Below are 17,574 nucleotides of genomic sequence, written 5' to 3'. Positions count from 1 at the left end.
CTCAAAGAACGCAGGCAACTAAAAGATTTTATTGAATTAAGGACCTTGATCCTTTATATAAATCCAAAAGCTTACCCTAACAGTACACTTAAGGGTCATAAAGGGTACCTCCCTATCGACCCCCTCCCCCGGGGCTTTCCCGTTCGTTTCCATATGTGCTCATCGACCTCACACAAAGCCGAGCGAAAGTGTAGGTGTGCGTGTGCGTTACATGGTAAAACGCAGAGAGAGAAACGGCCCGAAACAAGGCGAAGTGAAACGAAGTGGGACTGAAACGGGCAGCGCAGCCGGCGCTGCTGGCGCTGCCGACGCCGCAGTAGGCGTCGCGAGTGGACGGCACAAATTTCTGTATTTTCAAATTTCAGCTCATTTCGACTCATTTCGACGCGCACTTTCAAGCGGAGCGGTTCGTTCGTTTTCAGCGCTCGATTCGACTTCGATTCGCTACGATTCGACTCGCCTTCTCTCTCGCCTCGTGTGTCGCCCACCAAATATAATAAAAAAATTGAATTCAACACAAAATCCAATCAAATACTACTCGAAACAAAAAGTCGAGCACACACTTGAAAATTATACAAATCGCAAGGCAACTAAATACCAGGCAACGGCATGTGGCAACAAAGAGATTTGTGCAAATGAAAAATTTATAAGCACCCCAAAAGTTGAGCAATTTTTTACAAACCCAGAGAATCGTATATTTTATAACAAAAGCGAAACGAAATAAGAATACAAAAGGTGTGTTGTGCGGAGAGTGCTTTCGAAGTGTTGGCCATAAAAATTGTAAAATGTTTGAGCCCTATGTGAAAATCAAGAAAAAGCGAAGTGTGCATGAAATCTATGAAAATGAGAATTTAGAGCAGCAGCAGCAGCAACAGCAGCAGCAGCAGCAGCAACCTGCTACCAGCGATAATTGTTGCTGCGAGAACGGAGAGCCGCAGAATGGGCCTGAAATTGCAACTGCAACTGCAACGGCAACGGCAACATCTGTAGCAGCAACATCTGCGACGGCAGCAGCAGCAACAGTCGCCACAGGAGCAGCCCCCAGCAGCAGCAGCAGCGGCAACTGCAGTCGCCTGCAGCAATTGATATCGACGCCACCAGTATTATTGCGCAGATCGTCGCTGCAACAGCAGCAGCAACAGCAGCAACAGCAGCAACACCACCCACACACGCCAGCAGCAGCAGCAACAGCACAGCAAGCTGCGCCTTCAGTTTTGCAACAGCATTTGGGTCACCTGAATTACGAAAGTGGAGCAACTGCAGCGGCGGCAACGGCGGCAGCAACCAGTAGAAGTGGCTCGGCAACACTGGCGCAGCATTTGGCAACACCCAGCAACATATTGCAGGCGGCATTCGGCAGCAGCAACTTGCAACACATACTGACCCGGTCCGCCCCCTCGCCCTCGTCCAGTGCGATTTCCTCCAACAACTGCAGCAGCGCCTGTGCGGGCAACACGCACTACAACGGCGGCAACAGTAGCAGCAGCAGCAACAGCAGCAGCAGCAATCACCACAGCAACAGCATCATTGCCAGCCGCCTGTTCGGAGCCGCCTCCTCCTCCTCCTCCTCGTCCAGCTCCTCCTCAGTGGCCGCCTCATCATCCTCCTCTTCATCACACCATCTGCATAGCCATCACTCGGCGCTGACCAACTCCATAACGAATCGCATCAATCAGTCCATCAGGCGGCATCTGAACCAGCAGCAACACCACCATCCCCTCAGTGCGTCCTCCTCCTCCTCCGCATCCACATCGTCGTCATCATCCTCCTCCTCGTCATCCTCCTATCAGCAGTCGTCGGTACCACAGCAACACTATAATTGCGCCCATCCTGCACAGCAGCAGCAGCCGCACCATCACCACAGCAGCAGCAGCAGCCATCATCACCACCACAGCAACGGCAGCAGCAGCAACAACAATCAACAGCAACCACAACAATCTCCTCTGTGCCTAGTATTATTAGTTAAATGCCCCAATTCTAAGGAATTTTGTAACGCCGCCGCAAATTTCTGTGATAAAAGGTAAATATGCCACGCCAATTGGCCCCTAAACGACCCTTTAGATAGTAATGGAAAGAAATAGAATAGGTTTTATAGAGGGGCAACTAACTATATTTACATAAATATTATGGCTAGCTAAATGCCAGCCATTGGCATTTGCGCATATGAGCCATTTACACCTACTTTAAACAGCAGTAGCTATGGGAAGCGCCTACCATTTGTGTGATAAGTAGGTGGTCTTGGATGTCTGCCAATCAGTAAATGACAAAAGTTGAACTTTAAGCCTTATCTGATTGGTTAAGGAACCAAAAAGCAGTTAAAACTAAGTGTTTAGTAACCTAAAGAGAACTAAAATCAATAATATATCAAGTTATAAAGAGTTCCTCAAAGAAGATCTTATAAAAACCACCGATTCCTTTTATAATGACTTAATACCAAGTTATTAAAAGTTTTTTAAGGAAGATCTTAAAAAATACCAAATGACTTTATAATAACTTTATATACGAAGTTATGAAGAGTTCTTCAATGTAGATCTCGAAAAGAATACCAAATGCCGTTGTAATAACTTCATATACCACGTTATGAAGAGTTCTTCAAGGAAGATCTTAAAATGAATACCAATTTCCTTTATAATAACTTTATATACCAAGTTATGAAATACCAAATGCCTTTGTAATGACTTCATACACCAAGTTACAAAGCGTTCTTCAAGGAAGATCTTAAAATGAATACCAATATCCCTTATAACAGCTTTATATAGCAAGTTATGAAGAGTTCTTCAAGGAAGATCTTGAAAAAAATACCAAATGCCTCTGTAATAACTTCATATACCAAGTTAAAAAGACTTCGTCAAGGCACTCTCTATGAACCCTTCCAATAACCCCCGGCTGAGCTCTCCAATTGGCCTAGCCTAGCAACAAGTAATTGGTTGGTATCGCAAACTGGCCCACAATGGCCAGTGTCAACAGTCGTTAGCCCTCCAATTGGAGCCCGAATCCACTCGAGATGTGTGGCCCGGAGTGTGCTGGTGACCCAGTTTAATTCCCAGGACCTCTGGCACCCTGAACTAGTTGCGTTCTGGGCCGCACTTCGAGTTGCCATTGTCACATCCTTGAGTAACGGCCACAACAAACAGAGCCGCCGAACAAACAAGAGTTTGTTTTGTAAAAGTTTTGACGATGGCTTTGGCGAGTGGTGGCGTACATATGCTTATATATAAGGTGGTATATATTTAATTTTGATGACTTGTAGTTTTGGTTCGCCTCGGCTTTAGTTGGCAGCCTCGGGGTAACCTAGATGGTTTTTCGGATGGCCTTACTTGCGTAAGTAATTGGTTTCTTCAGTGCGGAACCCGATGATTTGCTTACTGATTCTATTGATCACCCTGAACACTCGTTACACTCCACTATGCCACACTTGGCCGCCCCATCGAGAACCGGAGAATGTCGTAACTTTCCCCGGGGCGAATAAACAGAACTTAAGTAATTAAGTTCCCCGTGTGTAGTATACTACATCAGCCACCCTTAATGGCAGCCCTGTCTCTTGCCGTCTCTTTCGCGCGGGCGCAGGCTTTCTCTTTCGCACCGACGTGCTCTCCCTGCCTTCTTGCTGCTGCTTTCACACGGTGACCCCAAAAGGCGTTCGCCTAACCTCAAAAAGATGAACAGAAAATATAACAATTTGGTAAACACAAACGCCGATGCAGGGATGGGGCTCTTCGCTCTCTCCCCACTGTATTTTACCTTTTTTATGGCTTTTTGTTTGGGGGGCTCTCGATTTTCGGTTAATTAATGGGCGTGGGCGACTGGCGTGCCAACCTTTGTCATTTGGGGTCAGCAAACAGCTGCAGCAGCAGCAGCAACAGCACAGCAGCAACAGCACCGCAGCAACATCGCCAGCAACTGCTGCTTTGTCATTGAAGAAGAGAGCTGCAGAATCGAGACCGAGGCTCGTGCTCGGTTCTTTCTTAATGCTTTTGACCATGTGCCAGTAATTGCTATTATTATTATTCACTCTTCACTAGGGCCGCGTTCTGCTTCTGAAATTCGTGCACTTGTTGCTCATTTTCTTCGGCCTTGCTGCAAATTGCCCGATAATCCGCCGAGTGCTGCGAACAAAAAATGTTCTTTGTCCCAGACGCCGCCGACTGGCAAATCTGAGTCATGGGCCGTTGATTGCCGACTTATCAGCTGGCTTTCGACTGACGTCGGCGCCCTTACTTAAATGCACATGTGTGCATGGAAAAAACATGCCTTCATTACTCGGAAAATAATGGCGTTTTAGAAGAAATGATTATTTTAAAAAGTATTTACTTATCTTAAGTAGTTCCGACAAAGTGATATAACTTATGAGGCATACAATTTTGGTTATTTTTTTAAACAACAATATTTAAAGCCAAATCTCGCTCCGCAAGGCGTTTCCGCACCAGTTTTTAACCCCCAATCCGAGTACAGGGTCTGGAGGCCTTCCCTTCGGTCTCGCTATGCGGTTTTTGTGTTTTATCTGCTCGAATGGGAAGAGACGGGAAGTTTGCTTGACTGATTTTCGCTGTGAAAGGGCTCGAGTTTTCAGTTTTGCTGGCCATGTTGCTCGCTGGCCCGGCAACATGTTGCTGCAACATTATGCAACTCGGGCTTCCGCTTAAACCAATCAAATCCAGTCCTTCCCCCACAAAAAGCATCAATTATCAAGAGATCGTGTCGTGTTGCACTGCTACTTTCCAATTTTGCCGTCTCCCCGTTTTAATAAATTATTTAAAATGTTAAACTTTCAAAATGGGTGAAATTATGTTCATTAACATAGCTGCCGTTGAACTAAAAACATGTAAACACATTTTAAATTTTATCCGTAATTGAACTGCCGGCCCAGAGTTTTCACTTCGTTTAACACATTTCACCCAATAATCGTAAACCGAAAATCTCGCCCGGTCTTTCACTCAACCCACATTTTATTTAGAACAGATACAGATCTCTCGAAGAAATCAGGCAAGAATTTCTAAGCCAATAAAAAAGAAGATCTTTTAAGCCAACAAGATCACGACGCTTGCGCCCAAAGAAAAAGTAGTAGAAATCCCAACAAAGCGCCACAAAAAAGCAAAAAAAGAAAGAAAAAAGAAAGCACGACAAAAACAAAATGTGAAAACGCATGAAAGCCAATTTGCCCTCTCTCTCTCTCTCCGTCCCGCTCACAATTTGTTTAGAAAGTGCAGAGAAAGAGGTAAAAGCGGCAAAATGCAAACAAGCTAAAAAGTTTGGCCCAAAACGTTTCAATGAAAATTGGGCACACAACATGTGGTTTATTATTAATTTATTGATTTCGTTTCTGCTCGGCCCGCGAAACTTGTTTGCCTGTGAAAATTTATTATCCAACAAAGCAGCTGGTAAAAAGCGATATGTACGTATGTGCCTGTGTGTCTGTGTGTACTTTAAGCCACGCGCTAAAACGACAACGTGCTGGCGGCTAAGAGAAGTTAAGAGAGCGCAGCGAAGAGAGATCTCGAGCTCGGCTTGGCGCTACGTCACCAAACGAGTTTACGATTACATAAAGCCTCGTTCCGCCGTCAGCAACTTGCTCTCGTTTCGAGCTTCGGGATCGGCTGAAGTCGTGCCTTCGGCTTCGGGTTTGTTTGTTTTGTTGCTTTTGGAGAAACTCGCTGCCATCTGCGCTGCCGGCGTCGGCGTTTCAACGCCTACGCGCCTGCGCACTAAAAAAAAATGGTCTTCTTACTGGAACCTTTTAGTACTTGGCTTTCAAATAGAAATATTTTGATAAATACAGTTTATTAAGGTGCTTAAAGATATATCTTTCATTTATGAATTAGGTTTGTAATATCAAATATAGATAGAAAAATGTATATTTTATTGTAGCTTTAAATGAAAACTTAAAATATTTATACTACCAAATAGAACTATAGATCGATGTTCCTTTTGTTTTAAAATAATTCTCATTATCGCATTATGATTCCCCATTTTATTTCCTCTTTTGGCTAGACTTCCTATGCTAATTTTATGTACAGCGCCCGTCACCCAAATAGTTCCACCTCATTTTCAATGCTGCCAGTCGACAATTCTTACGTAATCGAAATATGTTTTCCCCTAACCATTATTTGTGATTAACACAAGCACAAACTTTCATTTATGCTGCAATCCCCAAACAAAAGTAACAAACAAATGTGGCAAAATCGTTTTGGCTTGTGACGGCCTAGTTTTTGGCCACACAAAGTGTGACACACGTTGATTAGCATTTGAAATCCGAAAAGCAAGCAACAGCAGTTATGTAAAAATTAACAACATTAAAGATATGCGTGGAAAATGGGACGCTGTTTCTATGGTGACATGGTTTTTCGGTGAAGATTTCTCGGAATGGGAGCAGGTATCATGGCATCCCTTTTCCACTTTCCACCTCTTGTTGCAAAGTTTATTGATCCATTAATTGGAAAACTCGCATCGTTTAAGGGTATAATTATGGAAACATAATTTCCACAACTTTCAATTGTTTTCATTAGTGCGAAAAACAATCGCATAGGCCAAACAAGGCGGCGCAGAAAAAACGCAGCAGGCAAATTTCACTCTACTTACATGATTTCGTACGCTTTATATAACAACAACAACAACGGCGACTACTGCGAATCGACTTTCACGAAAAGTGCAGGCAAAACTGCAGACTGCGAGTGCGAGTGCGAGTGCGAGGGCAACAGCGCCGGAGCGGGACGGAGCGAGACGCCAGGCTGGGGGCCGGAGCTTTCTCTCCCTCCGCAGAAACACCAACTACAAAGCAACTCCGAAGGCAAATGGACGACGCATCGAATCGACGACCGTCGACCGACGACCGACTCTTGAGTGAAAGACCCAAAACGAAACCCCACCAAAACGAAGACAACCCAGCCACAGCGAGGCAACCCAAAGAAAGAAATGCTGAGCGTGGGAGTTTTTAAAATTAATATGCGTCAAACTGTTGACACTCCACGGGGAGATTGGGGAAAGATATTCGAATTGTCGTGAGTGGTTAGCACACTCTAAACATTGGGGACTAGCTTGTTAGTTATGGAGTTCGAGTTAGCTGGAGTAGTTAAAGAGCCATTACAATTATAGAAGGGGTTTTGAACTATTTATGTTTATATATGATAAATGACTTTCTTTTTCCAACCTTTAGTAAGGGTTTTCATTACCTGTTTTATTTTTCTTTTTTATAATATATATCGTTACTATTTTTCATATGCTAATCATGATATAGGTATGATTAAATGGTTTGCATTCATCTATAAATGTAAGGGAAGTTAAAACGCAACTTATTTTTTTTTTATTTATAATATTTTACATTCTTTAGGTGCCTTTTAAGAAACTAAGTAAGATTTGTTAAACATTAAATTCCTAAAATTAATATTATTTTTACTCCAAAAAATACATGTTGTTATTAAAATAACAACTATATTCCTACATTTTTAAGGGCACTTTTTACAGCCTTGAAATAGCTATCTCGCCTTAACCCATAACCCCCTATTTTTTCGTGTGCCTCAGCCCACCATTTGGTGGGTGGGTGTCATCACTGTTGTTTTTCGTTGCATTTGTAGCGGAAGTGAAGTTGTCGGGTTTGTTTTGGGAGTTGGACTGCGTTGAGTTTCTCTTTTGAAATCATTTTCATTGGCATGAAAGTTCACATTATTTAAATTAAATTGCTGCCGCCGCCGCGGCTTCTTCGCTGGCGACTGAAAGATGAAACAAAAAAGCAGAAAAATGTATCTTTGCATCTGTGTTTTTGCGACGGCGGCGCCGCGTTTATGTAAAGCCAAAAGAAAAGCAAAGAAAAGCGTTTCCTTTTGGCTCGAAAACAACGGCGACAACTGAAAAGCGTTTTTTTTTTCACTCCGCTCAACTCGGCTCATTTGTTGTTGTTTAGGCGGCGAGTGAAAGGAGCCTTTGTTGCTGCTTTTGTTGTTGGTGAAAACGCCAAGTGAAAAGCCATGCGATAATTTGTTGTAAAAAATGAAAAATTTTCACCATTTTCAGCCGCTGTTCGTTTCGTTTATTATTGCCCATTGTTGTTGTCTGTGCCTTTATCAAATTTCATTTAAATGCTAATGAAAACTTGCCGGAAGTGTGGAAAGCGCCAAAGCGAGTCGCTGGCGAATTATATAACTTTTCCTTTTTTTGTATCTTTTGGTGAAAAGCAATAGTCTTTCGTTTTTCCCAATGAGCAGCTGCCCATCCAGACCGAAGTAAACCAGTTTTCCTTGGCCAAAACGATTTATTAAATTTCCTCAACGCGTGCTCCCCCTTCATTTGTCATAACTCACATTCTCTCTGATCGCAGAGCCCACACAAATGGAGGAACCCCCGCGGAGAAGAACTCTACCTATCTGTGTGTCGAAATTCTTCTCCTGTTCCCTCCATCCATGACCAACTGCATTCGTCGCATCCCAGCTGGCGGATATTCGTTCGGCCCTCAGATCCTTTAGACCACTCACATGGCATGTGGGTTTGTGCTGCAGCAGAACTAATGGTTTCTGGTGGCTAAGTAAGCAGAACTAATGGAATGACTAGGGGAAAAGGTTGGCAAGAGATGGGATCTGCAGCGAGGTGTGTGTTTGCCAAACAATTTGAATCTATTTACATTGATCCTTTAAACGGAGCTATGACTATTGTAATACTATATGGTTTTTTGGAGAGGCAGGTCTGTGTTTACAAGGTGTTTTTGTTTATACTACAAGCCAGGAAGAGGTACAGGACTTTTATTACCATCTCCCATAAGCATATTGCCATCAAAAGTTACAAAAATACCTTCTTTCAAGTATAATTTCTGTATATATCGTTTTGTAACCATTTCCGATGACTCGTAGTTTCCACCTTTAACTGCCTTATTCGATTACGAAGTTCTGACTGATTTTCGTTCCCAAGCTCAACCTTCTTGGGCCCCAAGTTGTGTGATTTTGTCATTCGCCTTGTGGCGCCAAACAAATGACTTTCAATGTCATAGCAAAACAGAAATGTTTTGGGCTCTGGGCCCTTGGTGCATGGAGCATGGAGAGGCATATTCGGATAAAGACGGAGAGTGGCGGGGGAGCTTGAGGCCCAATGCCAAATCAATGTCATTAACATTAAGGCACACTCACTAAAAATTGAGTAAAGCGGCTCTACCGAGTGCTAAAAACGCGGTCTACGGTTTGTTCACCTTGACGAGCTGCGTCAACCTTTTCGGTTTTTTTTTGATGGCTCACACTCATTTGCAGCAGCACAGTTACACACTCTCGCACGCACACGAGGCCCATTGAAGGTCCTTCAGCTGGATTTGATGATGGCCATCAAATCGCCAGCAGCCGCAGAAACGGGCAGCACCTTGAAAATCTCAACCTTGTCGAGCTGAGCTGAGCTGTAAATCGCTCGTGTGGCGCAGCCTTGCACAGATTTTCCGACTTTTTCAACGCTTGGCTGTGCACGGAGAAAAATTGGAAATCAATGGAAGCTAATTGGTGTCCTCAAGATTTGGAAGTCATTTGGTGGATACCCTATTCAGATTGCAGAAAGTAAAGCTCCTATTGTTGAAACTTATGTCATTGAGGAAGCCATATTAAAAACATTTAATAAATTACTAAAAAAATCTAAGGAAATGATTAGATTAAATGATTTTATAATAAAACAGAACTCTTAATACAAACATTAAGATACACAATCATTAAAAGAGGGGAACTAGTTTTATCAAAGATCAATAATTATATAAACTCTAAGAATGTTTTAATATATGATAATATAGATGTTATGATACCATGAACTTGTAGTTTTTAAAAGATTTATCCTTGTGTTTTTGTTTAAGAAATTAAGAAATGAAAAATGGCATAAAGAAACAATTTTTAAAATATTGTAATATTTCATTTGTAATATTTCTTAAACACAAATAATGTATAAATCTTTAAAAATCCAAGAATTTATTTATGATTTGTTGCATCATAATTAATATAACATTTTCAGAGATTATAGTTGATTATAGAAACTTTTCTAACAATTGCAGGAATATTCCTATATTATTTTTACTAATTTTAATTAGTATAATAAGTATACATTTCCTCCGATATTTTTTCTCCCTGTGTAAGATGGCAGCTTCCTCTGCCATTTGCCGTCTTCCATCTGCATCTGCGCGACTGAGGACGCGCATGAAAAGGACTGTTATTGTTGCTTTTGTACGTCAGATCCTTCTGCTCCTGCCCGTCCTCCCCCCGCACCGCTCTCTCCGCACACCGCTCACCATTTTGCACCTTTATGAGGTGAGCGAGCGGCTCACGTTCACCTTCACCCTCGGCGGCTGACCCATTGTTTGTCAATTTTCCACTCCTGGCCAGCGTTTTCCTGGTCCATTGTTTGTTGTCATCTGCAGCGCTCCTAAATCCTCCTGCCTGCCGAGATTTTCCAGGTCCATCAGTCAGTTTTCCCTCGCTGCTCCTGCGCAACGGTTGTGTTTTCCTTGTGATACTTTTGAACGTTAGCGTTTGTATTTTTTGATACTCTTCGAAAGACCGTGAGGGCATTACTGAGAGCTTCGAAAGCTCTATCTTTATCTGCACTAAACCTCTCGTTCTCTGTTAATCGGTGACTTCTGTGCGGAATAACGGAGCGATACGATCCAATTCTTCGGCCATTATGAACGCTGCACTTTTTGGCGCATTTCGTTTCGTCTTGTTCCTGCGTCCGTGTCTCGTCCCTCGTTTTAATTAGAGAATATCCATAAATTAGTCAGGAAAGTGAAAATCGTCTTCGATAACTACTCTGTGTGATTTTGTGTGTGTTTCTCAACGGGCGGCAAGCTGGAGAACTCGCTGCTGTTGAAGCTGCTCAATCTTTTGGCCAGGCACTCGAATTCCGACAGCAATTTCGTCAAAGTTGAATTCGAGCGCAGCATCATGGACCTCATACAAGAGCCAAGGTGACCCCAGTTCCTAGAACTTCTCAAATCATTTTGAGCTAAAAATATGGCTTAATGATCTATAAGTTTATAATGGTTTAGAAATGGCAATATATGAAACTGTTACAGGTTCAAGAATTTCCACTAAAATATAAACATTAATATAAAATATATTATTAGTAACTACAAAATGTATAACAGTTCCACTATCTGACCTTATGCTTTTTACCTAAAATAAAAATATAATAAAAATTATAAAAAATTTTAAAATAATATTACATCATATTGGAACTAAAAAAATACAAAAGTTTTAAGTATGTTGGTATCTACACAATGATTATTATACGTTCTGCCTCATTTAAGCTGTATAAAATGCATTTTCCTAAGTATTCCCAACTAATCCCGACTCTTTCTCCCTGACATCCTTGCAGATTGCCGGTGAACGAATGTCAGGCAAGCCAAACAGCTAGAGTCACCTCGAACCTGCACGCATCCAGTAGCACGATGGCGGTCAGCCGTGTACCCTCGCCGCCCTTGCCGGAAGTTAATACGCCAGTCGCCGAGAACTGGTGTTACACGCAGGTAAATCCCGATCCCAATCCCAATCCCGGTCGCAGTCCCCCGAACGGATTAGGTTTCCACATCCCTAGGCGGGTTTTTGGCATTCCTATGGATTTGCGCACCATCTGAGCCAGCCGCCGAGCCCAACCGAACCGATCGGATTTCACAAATTGTAAACTGAATCCACTTTGTTGTAAAGCCGGTGAAAATGCATTTCCGCCCTGAATGGGCAGGTACAGGTGTGTTGAGTGGCTCAGGTGCGGGGAGTCGGCGGACTTTGTTACACCACTTACAGGGCATTCAATTAACCCTATCACTCTCCTCTCTCTACCCCACAGGTCAAAGTGGTTAAATTTAGTTATATGTGGACCATAAATAACTTTAGTTTTTGTCGGGAGGAGATGGGTGAAGTACTCAAATCGTCCACATTCTCAGCCGGTGCTAATGACAAACTGAAATGGTGAGTGGAATTGTTCAAAAACAATATAACACATTACTAAATGCGGCTGGCTTTGCTTACACAGGTGTTTACGGGTTAACCCCAAGGGGCTCGACGAGGAGAGCAAGGATTACCTTTCGTTATATTTACTGTTAGTTTCGTGTAATAAATCAGAAGTCAGAGCCAAGTTCAAATTTTCCATATTGAATGCCAAGCGCGAGGAAACCAAAGCCATGGAGTCCCAAAGGTAGGTGTAAACCGAAAGGAATTGCATTTTAGATTCTAATACATAAAAATTTCCCCCCGCAGAGCTTACCGATTTGTGCAGGGCAAGGATTGGGGCTTCAAGAAGTTCATCCGCCGCGACTTCCTGCTGGACGAGGCCAACGGCCTGCTGCCGGAGGACAAGCTGACCATCTTCTGCGAGGTCAGCGTCGTGGCGGACAGCGTGAACATCTCCGGACAATCCAACATCGTGCAGTTCAAAGTGCCCGAGTGCAAGCTGTCCGAGGATCTTGGCAATCTCTTCGACAACGAGAAGTTCAGCGACGTCACGCTCTCCGTGGGCGGTCGAGAGTTCCAGGCGCACAAGGCCATACTGGCAGGTAAGGAATAAATAAACAAACACCTTGAAAAATACTAGCCAGACCATAAATCCATTGCCAGAACAAGTTCCATCGAACACCAGAGCATTTAGCACTTTAAACTATTTCTTAAAAGAAAGATCTGTGAAAAATGAAATAGAAAAACATACTTACTTTTTTATAGTTTAAACCATTTGATTGAACTTAAAAATCACAATTTAAAATGGTTTTTGAGTATTTACTTATTTATCTCCTATTATGATTGTATTAACCTCTGTATTTTAATTTACAGCGCGCAGCGATGTCTTTGCGGCCATGTTTGAGCATGAGATGGAGGAGCGTAAGCTGAATCGTGTCGCCATAACCGATGTGGATCATGAGGTTCTTAAAGAAATGCTGCGATTCATATACACGGGCAAGGCGCCCAATCTAGAAAAAATGGCTGATGATCTCCTAGCGGCTGCTGATAAGGTAGGTCTATCCCACAGAACCTCCCTGCCAACCAGGTTATAATGAAATATCTTTATTGTATTCACAGTATGCACTCGAAAAGCTGAAAGTGATGTGCGAGGAGGCGCTGTGCGTCAATCTCTCTGTAGAAACAGCAGCCGAAACACTAATATTAGCTGATCTCCACAGTGCGGATCAATTGAAAGCACAAACGATAGATTTCATAAATACGTAAGTTACTATTATTAAGGTTAAAGTGTGTTCCCAGCGAACTAACCAAGGGCTTACCTCACTTACAGTCATGCCACCGATGTGATGGAAACCTCCGGGTGGCAAAATATGATCACAACACATTCACATTTGATAGCGGAGGCATTTCGTGCGCTCGCAACACAACAAATCCCACCAATTGGACCACCAAGGAAACGCGTGAAAATGAGCTGAAACAACAATGCAACAACCAATCCAACAACAATAATAATAACTACAACAGCAGCAGCAAATCGTACACCAACAACAATCAACAACCAGCAACAGCAACAGCAACCACAACAACAATTAGAACAAGAAACCAACGCCAACAATCGGATCAACCATTGCAATAAGAACGAGAACTTCATCGATCGATTGGCGGTCAACCTCAAGAAAGCATACGGCAATACTACAAACACAATAAATTATGTCAGCAGCAGGAAGATAATGCAGATGCAGTACCCCTTATTGTTTCGATTTCAAGTAATTTAATTCACTTTGATAAACTTGATTTTAAATGTATTTTATTTGTTGATTTAATATTACCTATGATTAATATGTTTACGAGTAATAACTATGAATTAATTTTAGTCCTAAGTCCCACACAAAAACACAACTTAAAACGAAAGCTGCAATTAAGAAGGAAAATTAAAACAAAAAACAATTAATAATACAAACAAAAAAAGAGCATAAAAAACAAAAACGGAAAACTAAAATAAAATAAATTAAATTTAAAGTAAAGTAAAGCGTAAAAATAAAAAATCAAAGGCGTGAACACAACAAGAAATAAAGAAATTCACTGAGAAAGCGTAACTATTATTATTATTATAATTATAACGATTATGATTACCGATTACTGCGTATAATTACAAAGCGTACACTTTGATTGTGATGTATATTCGATGGTATGACTACTGAGTAACGAGTAAATGAGTAATGATACGGATATGATAATGAAGTTGATTTATATATTGTGTATATGTAAACTCGGAACAGTTTTCAAAGCATTCAAGGTTCAACTGCACCCACCCACCAAAATCCACGCCCTCCCTTTCGAAACTGGGGAATGTAAAAATCTATTCTTCTCCGCTGGGAGTTCCCACTGTCTTTATATTCTATATTTCAATATTCTCGCTGAATTCACTTCTCTAACTTTAATTTTATCGTTTCCCATTTCTCCTCTTAAGTATTTAAAATCAAAAACCTGTTTCTCTTTGTTTAAGCGCAAAATGTAATTAATTTGTTGTACAAAACTATGAAAACAAACAAAACATTGTCGAAATAAAAGCAAACAGTAGCAATTTGTGTATAGTAAGCAGATAAACTGAAAAAACCAAAACCACTCATGCATCGATTCATTTTGTAAAGGGGAGATTCTCGTGGGTGGTTTCTCTTCTGATTGGTTCAGAACATTTCGAGCAGTTCCCACAAACGAAGGTTAAGAGTACGAGTAAAGTAAACGTGATAACAATTTATCTAACTATTAATAAATGAAATACGGCGCAGACGAGATTACATTTTTATATGCGACAACGCAGATCGCAAACTTGGTGTGTACAATTCAGGTATTCAGGAAAGGGTAGAATTTTTGCATAACGTAAATAATATTGATAGGAGCAAACTACAAACGATTTCCGTGGTATGTGTACTTCCGATTGACTTCGCATGTGATTTGCTATCAAGAGAGTGTAAATAACTAGCCTTAGTCGCAGCAATTACATTTTGTTTCGAGTGCACAATTGCCTAGTTACCAGTCCAATGCTTTAATCAGTGTATGTGCGTGTCTGTATAGTAATAGGTAACCGATATTAGCCTTTGGGGAGTATGGAAGCGGGAGCACGGGATGACCGCCGGGGAGTAGTATGATTTCGGCCTGCTTAGCTCTATTATTTCGCCTCATCTGATCGTATTTAAATCTGGGGTGGTCATCCCCGAATAAGAGGAGCACTTGGGGTGTTTTGTTTTGGGTTGCTCTGCTCGCAGTAGGAGCGAAATCAGTGGAAGACAAAACTAGCCATCTAAAATGTGTATCTAGTAAAGCAACAACTTTTATGCATGCCAATCTAAATGTGTAGAACTTGACAAACCAAGAACGAAAAGAAACTGCACTCATGGGCAATACAAGTGACAGCAACACGACATTTTTAAAAGCGAAATTGTAATTGTATTTAACAATATTAGATAATAAATTAATATGTTCTAAAATTACGTGGCTGGCCTATTTCTTCTCCTGCTCCTCGAGGAACTGCTGCAGCAGTCCGCCGTCGATGGGAATGGTAAGCTGCTCGGAGCCATCAACGCTGCGCTTCGACTTGACCAGCTTGTGGTCGAGGAACTCGGTGAGCTGGGCACGTAGCGCCAGATCGGAGCTGACCAAGAACGCTTCGCGGCAGCTCGAGTAGAGATCCCGGAACGGCATGCCCTGGTACGTGGCATTGCCCTTGTTCTTCAATTGGTACTTCACAATCAGCATGTAGATGCCGCGCGAGTTGGTGGTCAGCGAGGAGAACACACTGCGCATCGAGGAGAGGGCCAGTTCGCCGGAGTTCTGCACCAGCAGGGAGTTCTCGAACGCGGTTTCATTCGTATACGGCAGCATGGTTGTGCAGTCCCACCACGAGAAGTTGAAGCTGCTCAGCTTTCCTTGGTCCCAAACTGCACAATAGGAATGGTTAATGGTAAGGATATTGTAAAGCTTAAGGAGCACTCACGCAGTGGGGTGTTAATGTGATCAATGGAGGCCAGCAGGTGAATGTTAGGCACTCGCGCCAGACGCGACAGAATTGCCTGAGCCTTCACATTGCGCAACATGGCTCCATCCAAGTTGTGAACTATGAGGAACAAATGTGTCTCCGGTATGAGGGCAAACTCCTCCTCGATCATGTCCACTGCCTCGTGCGGATTGGCAGGACTGACGCCCGCATCCAAAATCTCGCTTGTGATGCTGTCCAGCACGTCCTTCAGTGTCAGGCTGGGAAAAAAGCCATTCACCACCAGCACAGTTTGCTTCTCCAGCACCTCCTGGTGGAATGACTGCAGCAACTGCCGCTTGGAGCCCAGGCCGTACAGCAGTATGTTGAAGCCCTCGTTGAGGATGCACATCCACTTGGGAAAGTATGAACGGTACTCCTCCATTATGGCATTGATGGATCCCTCGTGCTCCGAGGACAGCTTAATTTCGGACAGCAAACTGAACACACGATCGGCGGCCAGGCGGGGATTCTTCAAGCGATCCAAAGTGTGATCCGAGGTGAGGATCTTGCTGCTGGCATGCGAGTGGAAGTAGCCATCGCTTTCGGGCACAAACTCATTCGATTTCTTGGCTCTTGCCGACTGACGGAGACGAGCTGCCGATGGTGTCTTGGGCAGAACGGGCACCACAATGACCCTCCGCGCCTTGGGCGTCTTGGGCTCATCGTCGGCGGCATCGTTTTCCGACGAGTTGCCTCCATCGCTGCTACTGCTGCTGGAGGAGGAGTCCTCATCGCTGGGTCGGAAGTCGCTTTCCTCCGCGGAGAAATCCTCATCCGAGTCGGCCACTATCCTGGCAATGTCTGCAAGGGTAAGTTAGTTGCTTTAGTTAAAATAAATTGTGCAAAGAAAACCCTGAAACGACTACCCACGATTCTTGACACGGCTGCGCACATGGGCTGGTGTCTTTGGCTGATCCGTGGACTTCTTGTGCTTGGTGTCCGGAGTCTTGACCCCCAATCGTGGAGTTTTCGGGGTCTTAGGCGTGCGGGGCGTGGCATTCAGGGCGGCCAGAGCCATGGCATCGCGCTTCTTAGGTGTATTGAACCCAAACATGCTGGTGCCGGCCACATTATACTCGGACTGGATGAGATTGAGGTCCTTGGAAGTGGGGCGGGCAGCGTTCTCCGATTCTTCAGCATTTTCTTCGCCTTCTTCCTGATCCTCCTGTTGCTCATCCGACATCTCCACATAGTTCACTACAATGCGCTCCTCTTGCGTTTTTCCATGGGTTTCCTCCTTGTATGCCTGGTATTTCTTGGTCGGACTGGGACGACGGGTGGAGCGGCGTCTGGTGGCCTTGGACTGCGGCTCGTCCGCATCTTCCACCATTGCTGTATCCAGATCGTCGGACTCCTCGGAATTGGTGAGGTTTTCGATGGACTTGAGGTTCTGCTTCCGCGGCGTCTTGTAGCCGCTTTTGTTGCTGGCACTCATCTTGGTGGCCAATGCGCTGGGCAGTCCAAATTGCTAAATATTCAACTGGTAAACAAATGTTTCGCGAAAATCACTCAATGCCCTGAAGAGGCGGGAATTATCGATAACAATGCAGCGGTGTGACCAGTTCTCGCTTCGGACCGCTAGCTAAATGTATAGCTAAAAAATAGCTATTAAATTTGTAATCACTAAATTGTATAATAAATTAAGAG

The 17,574-nt window shown here is 43.2% G+C and overlaps 2 protein-coding genes across 5 annotated transcripts in view; one reads left to right on the top strand and one right to left on the bottom strand.

The window, feature by feature from the left end:
* LOC108031325 (protein roadkill) overlaps positions 1-14,513 on the top strand; it is a 76,489-nt gene extending 61,976 nt beyond the window's left edge. For 2 of the 4 annotated variants that reach the window (XM_044091109.2, XM_017104575.3), the window contains exons 3-9: positions 11,320-11,470; positions 11,788-11,909; positions 11,974-12,135; positions 12,198-12,493; positions 12,765-12,943; positions 13,011-13,153; positions 13,222-14,513. In XM_044091109.2, coding sequence (XP_043947044.1) covers positions 11,393-11,470; positions 11,788-11,909; positions 11,974-12,135; positions 12,198-12,493; positions 12,765-12,943; positions 13,011-13,153; positions 13,222-13,366 — 1,125 coding nt within the window. In that variant the 5' untranslated portion in view covers positions 11,320-11,392 and the 3' untranslated portion in view covers positions 13,367-14,513. Of the gene's footprint in view, positions 1-392; positions 2,021-10,679; positions 10,910-11,319; positions 11,471-11,787; positions 11,910-11,973; positions 12,136-12,197; positions 12,494-12,764; positions 12,944-13,010; positions 13,154-13,221 lie in introns of those variants that run through there. The other 2 variants (XM_017104573.3, XM_017104574.3) reach the window with 2 other exon arrangements.
* An 802-nt stretch (positions 14,514-15,315) lies between these two features.
* LOC108031326 (origin recognition complex subunit 2) lies at positions 15,316-17,450 on the bottom strand. Its single transcript, XM_017104576.3, has 3 exons — positions 16,798-17,450; positions 15,886-16,728; positions 15,316-15,829 (listed from the first exon to the last, which is right to left on the bottom strand). The coding sequence occupies exons 1-3, from the start codon at positions 17,360-17,362 to the stop codon at positions 15,393-15,395; spliced, it is 1,845 nt and encodes a 614-aa protein (XP_016960065.1). The 5' UTR covers positions 17,363-17,450; the 3' UTR covers positions 15,316-15,392.
* Positions 17,451-17,574: the final 124 nt, after the last annotated feature.

The sequence above is a fragment of the Drosophila biarmipes genome, chromosome 3R, assembly GCF_025231255.1.
Source record: "Drosophila biarmipes strain raj3 chromosome 3R, RU_DBia_V1.1, whole genome shotgun sequence".
Lineage (NCBI taxonomy): Eukaryota > Metazoa > Arthropoda > Insecta > Diptera > Drosophilidae > Drosophila > Drosophila biarmipes.
Note: the sequence above shows the minus strand (reverse complement) of the source record. Positions and strands in the feature narration are given on the sequence as shown.

Coding starts and splice junctions, on each gene's coding strand:
- LOC108031326 (XM_017104576.3), bottom strand. CDS start 17,362: ATGAGTGCCAGCAACAAAAGCGGCTACAAGACGCCGCGGAAGCAGAAC. Junction 16,729..16,797: donor GCGCAGCCGTGTCAAGAATC/GTGGGTAGTCGT, acceptor TTACCCTTGCAG/ACATTGCCAGGATAGTGGCC. Junction 15,830..15,885: donor TCACATTAACACCCCACTGC/GTGAGTGCTCCT, acceptor CCTATTGTGCAG/TTTGGGACCAAGGAAAGCTG.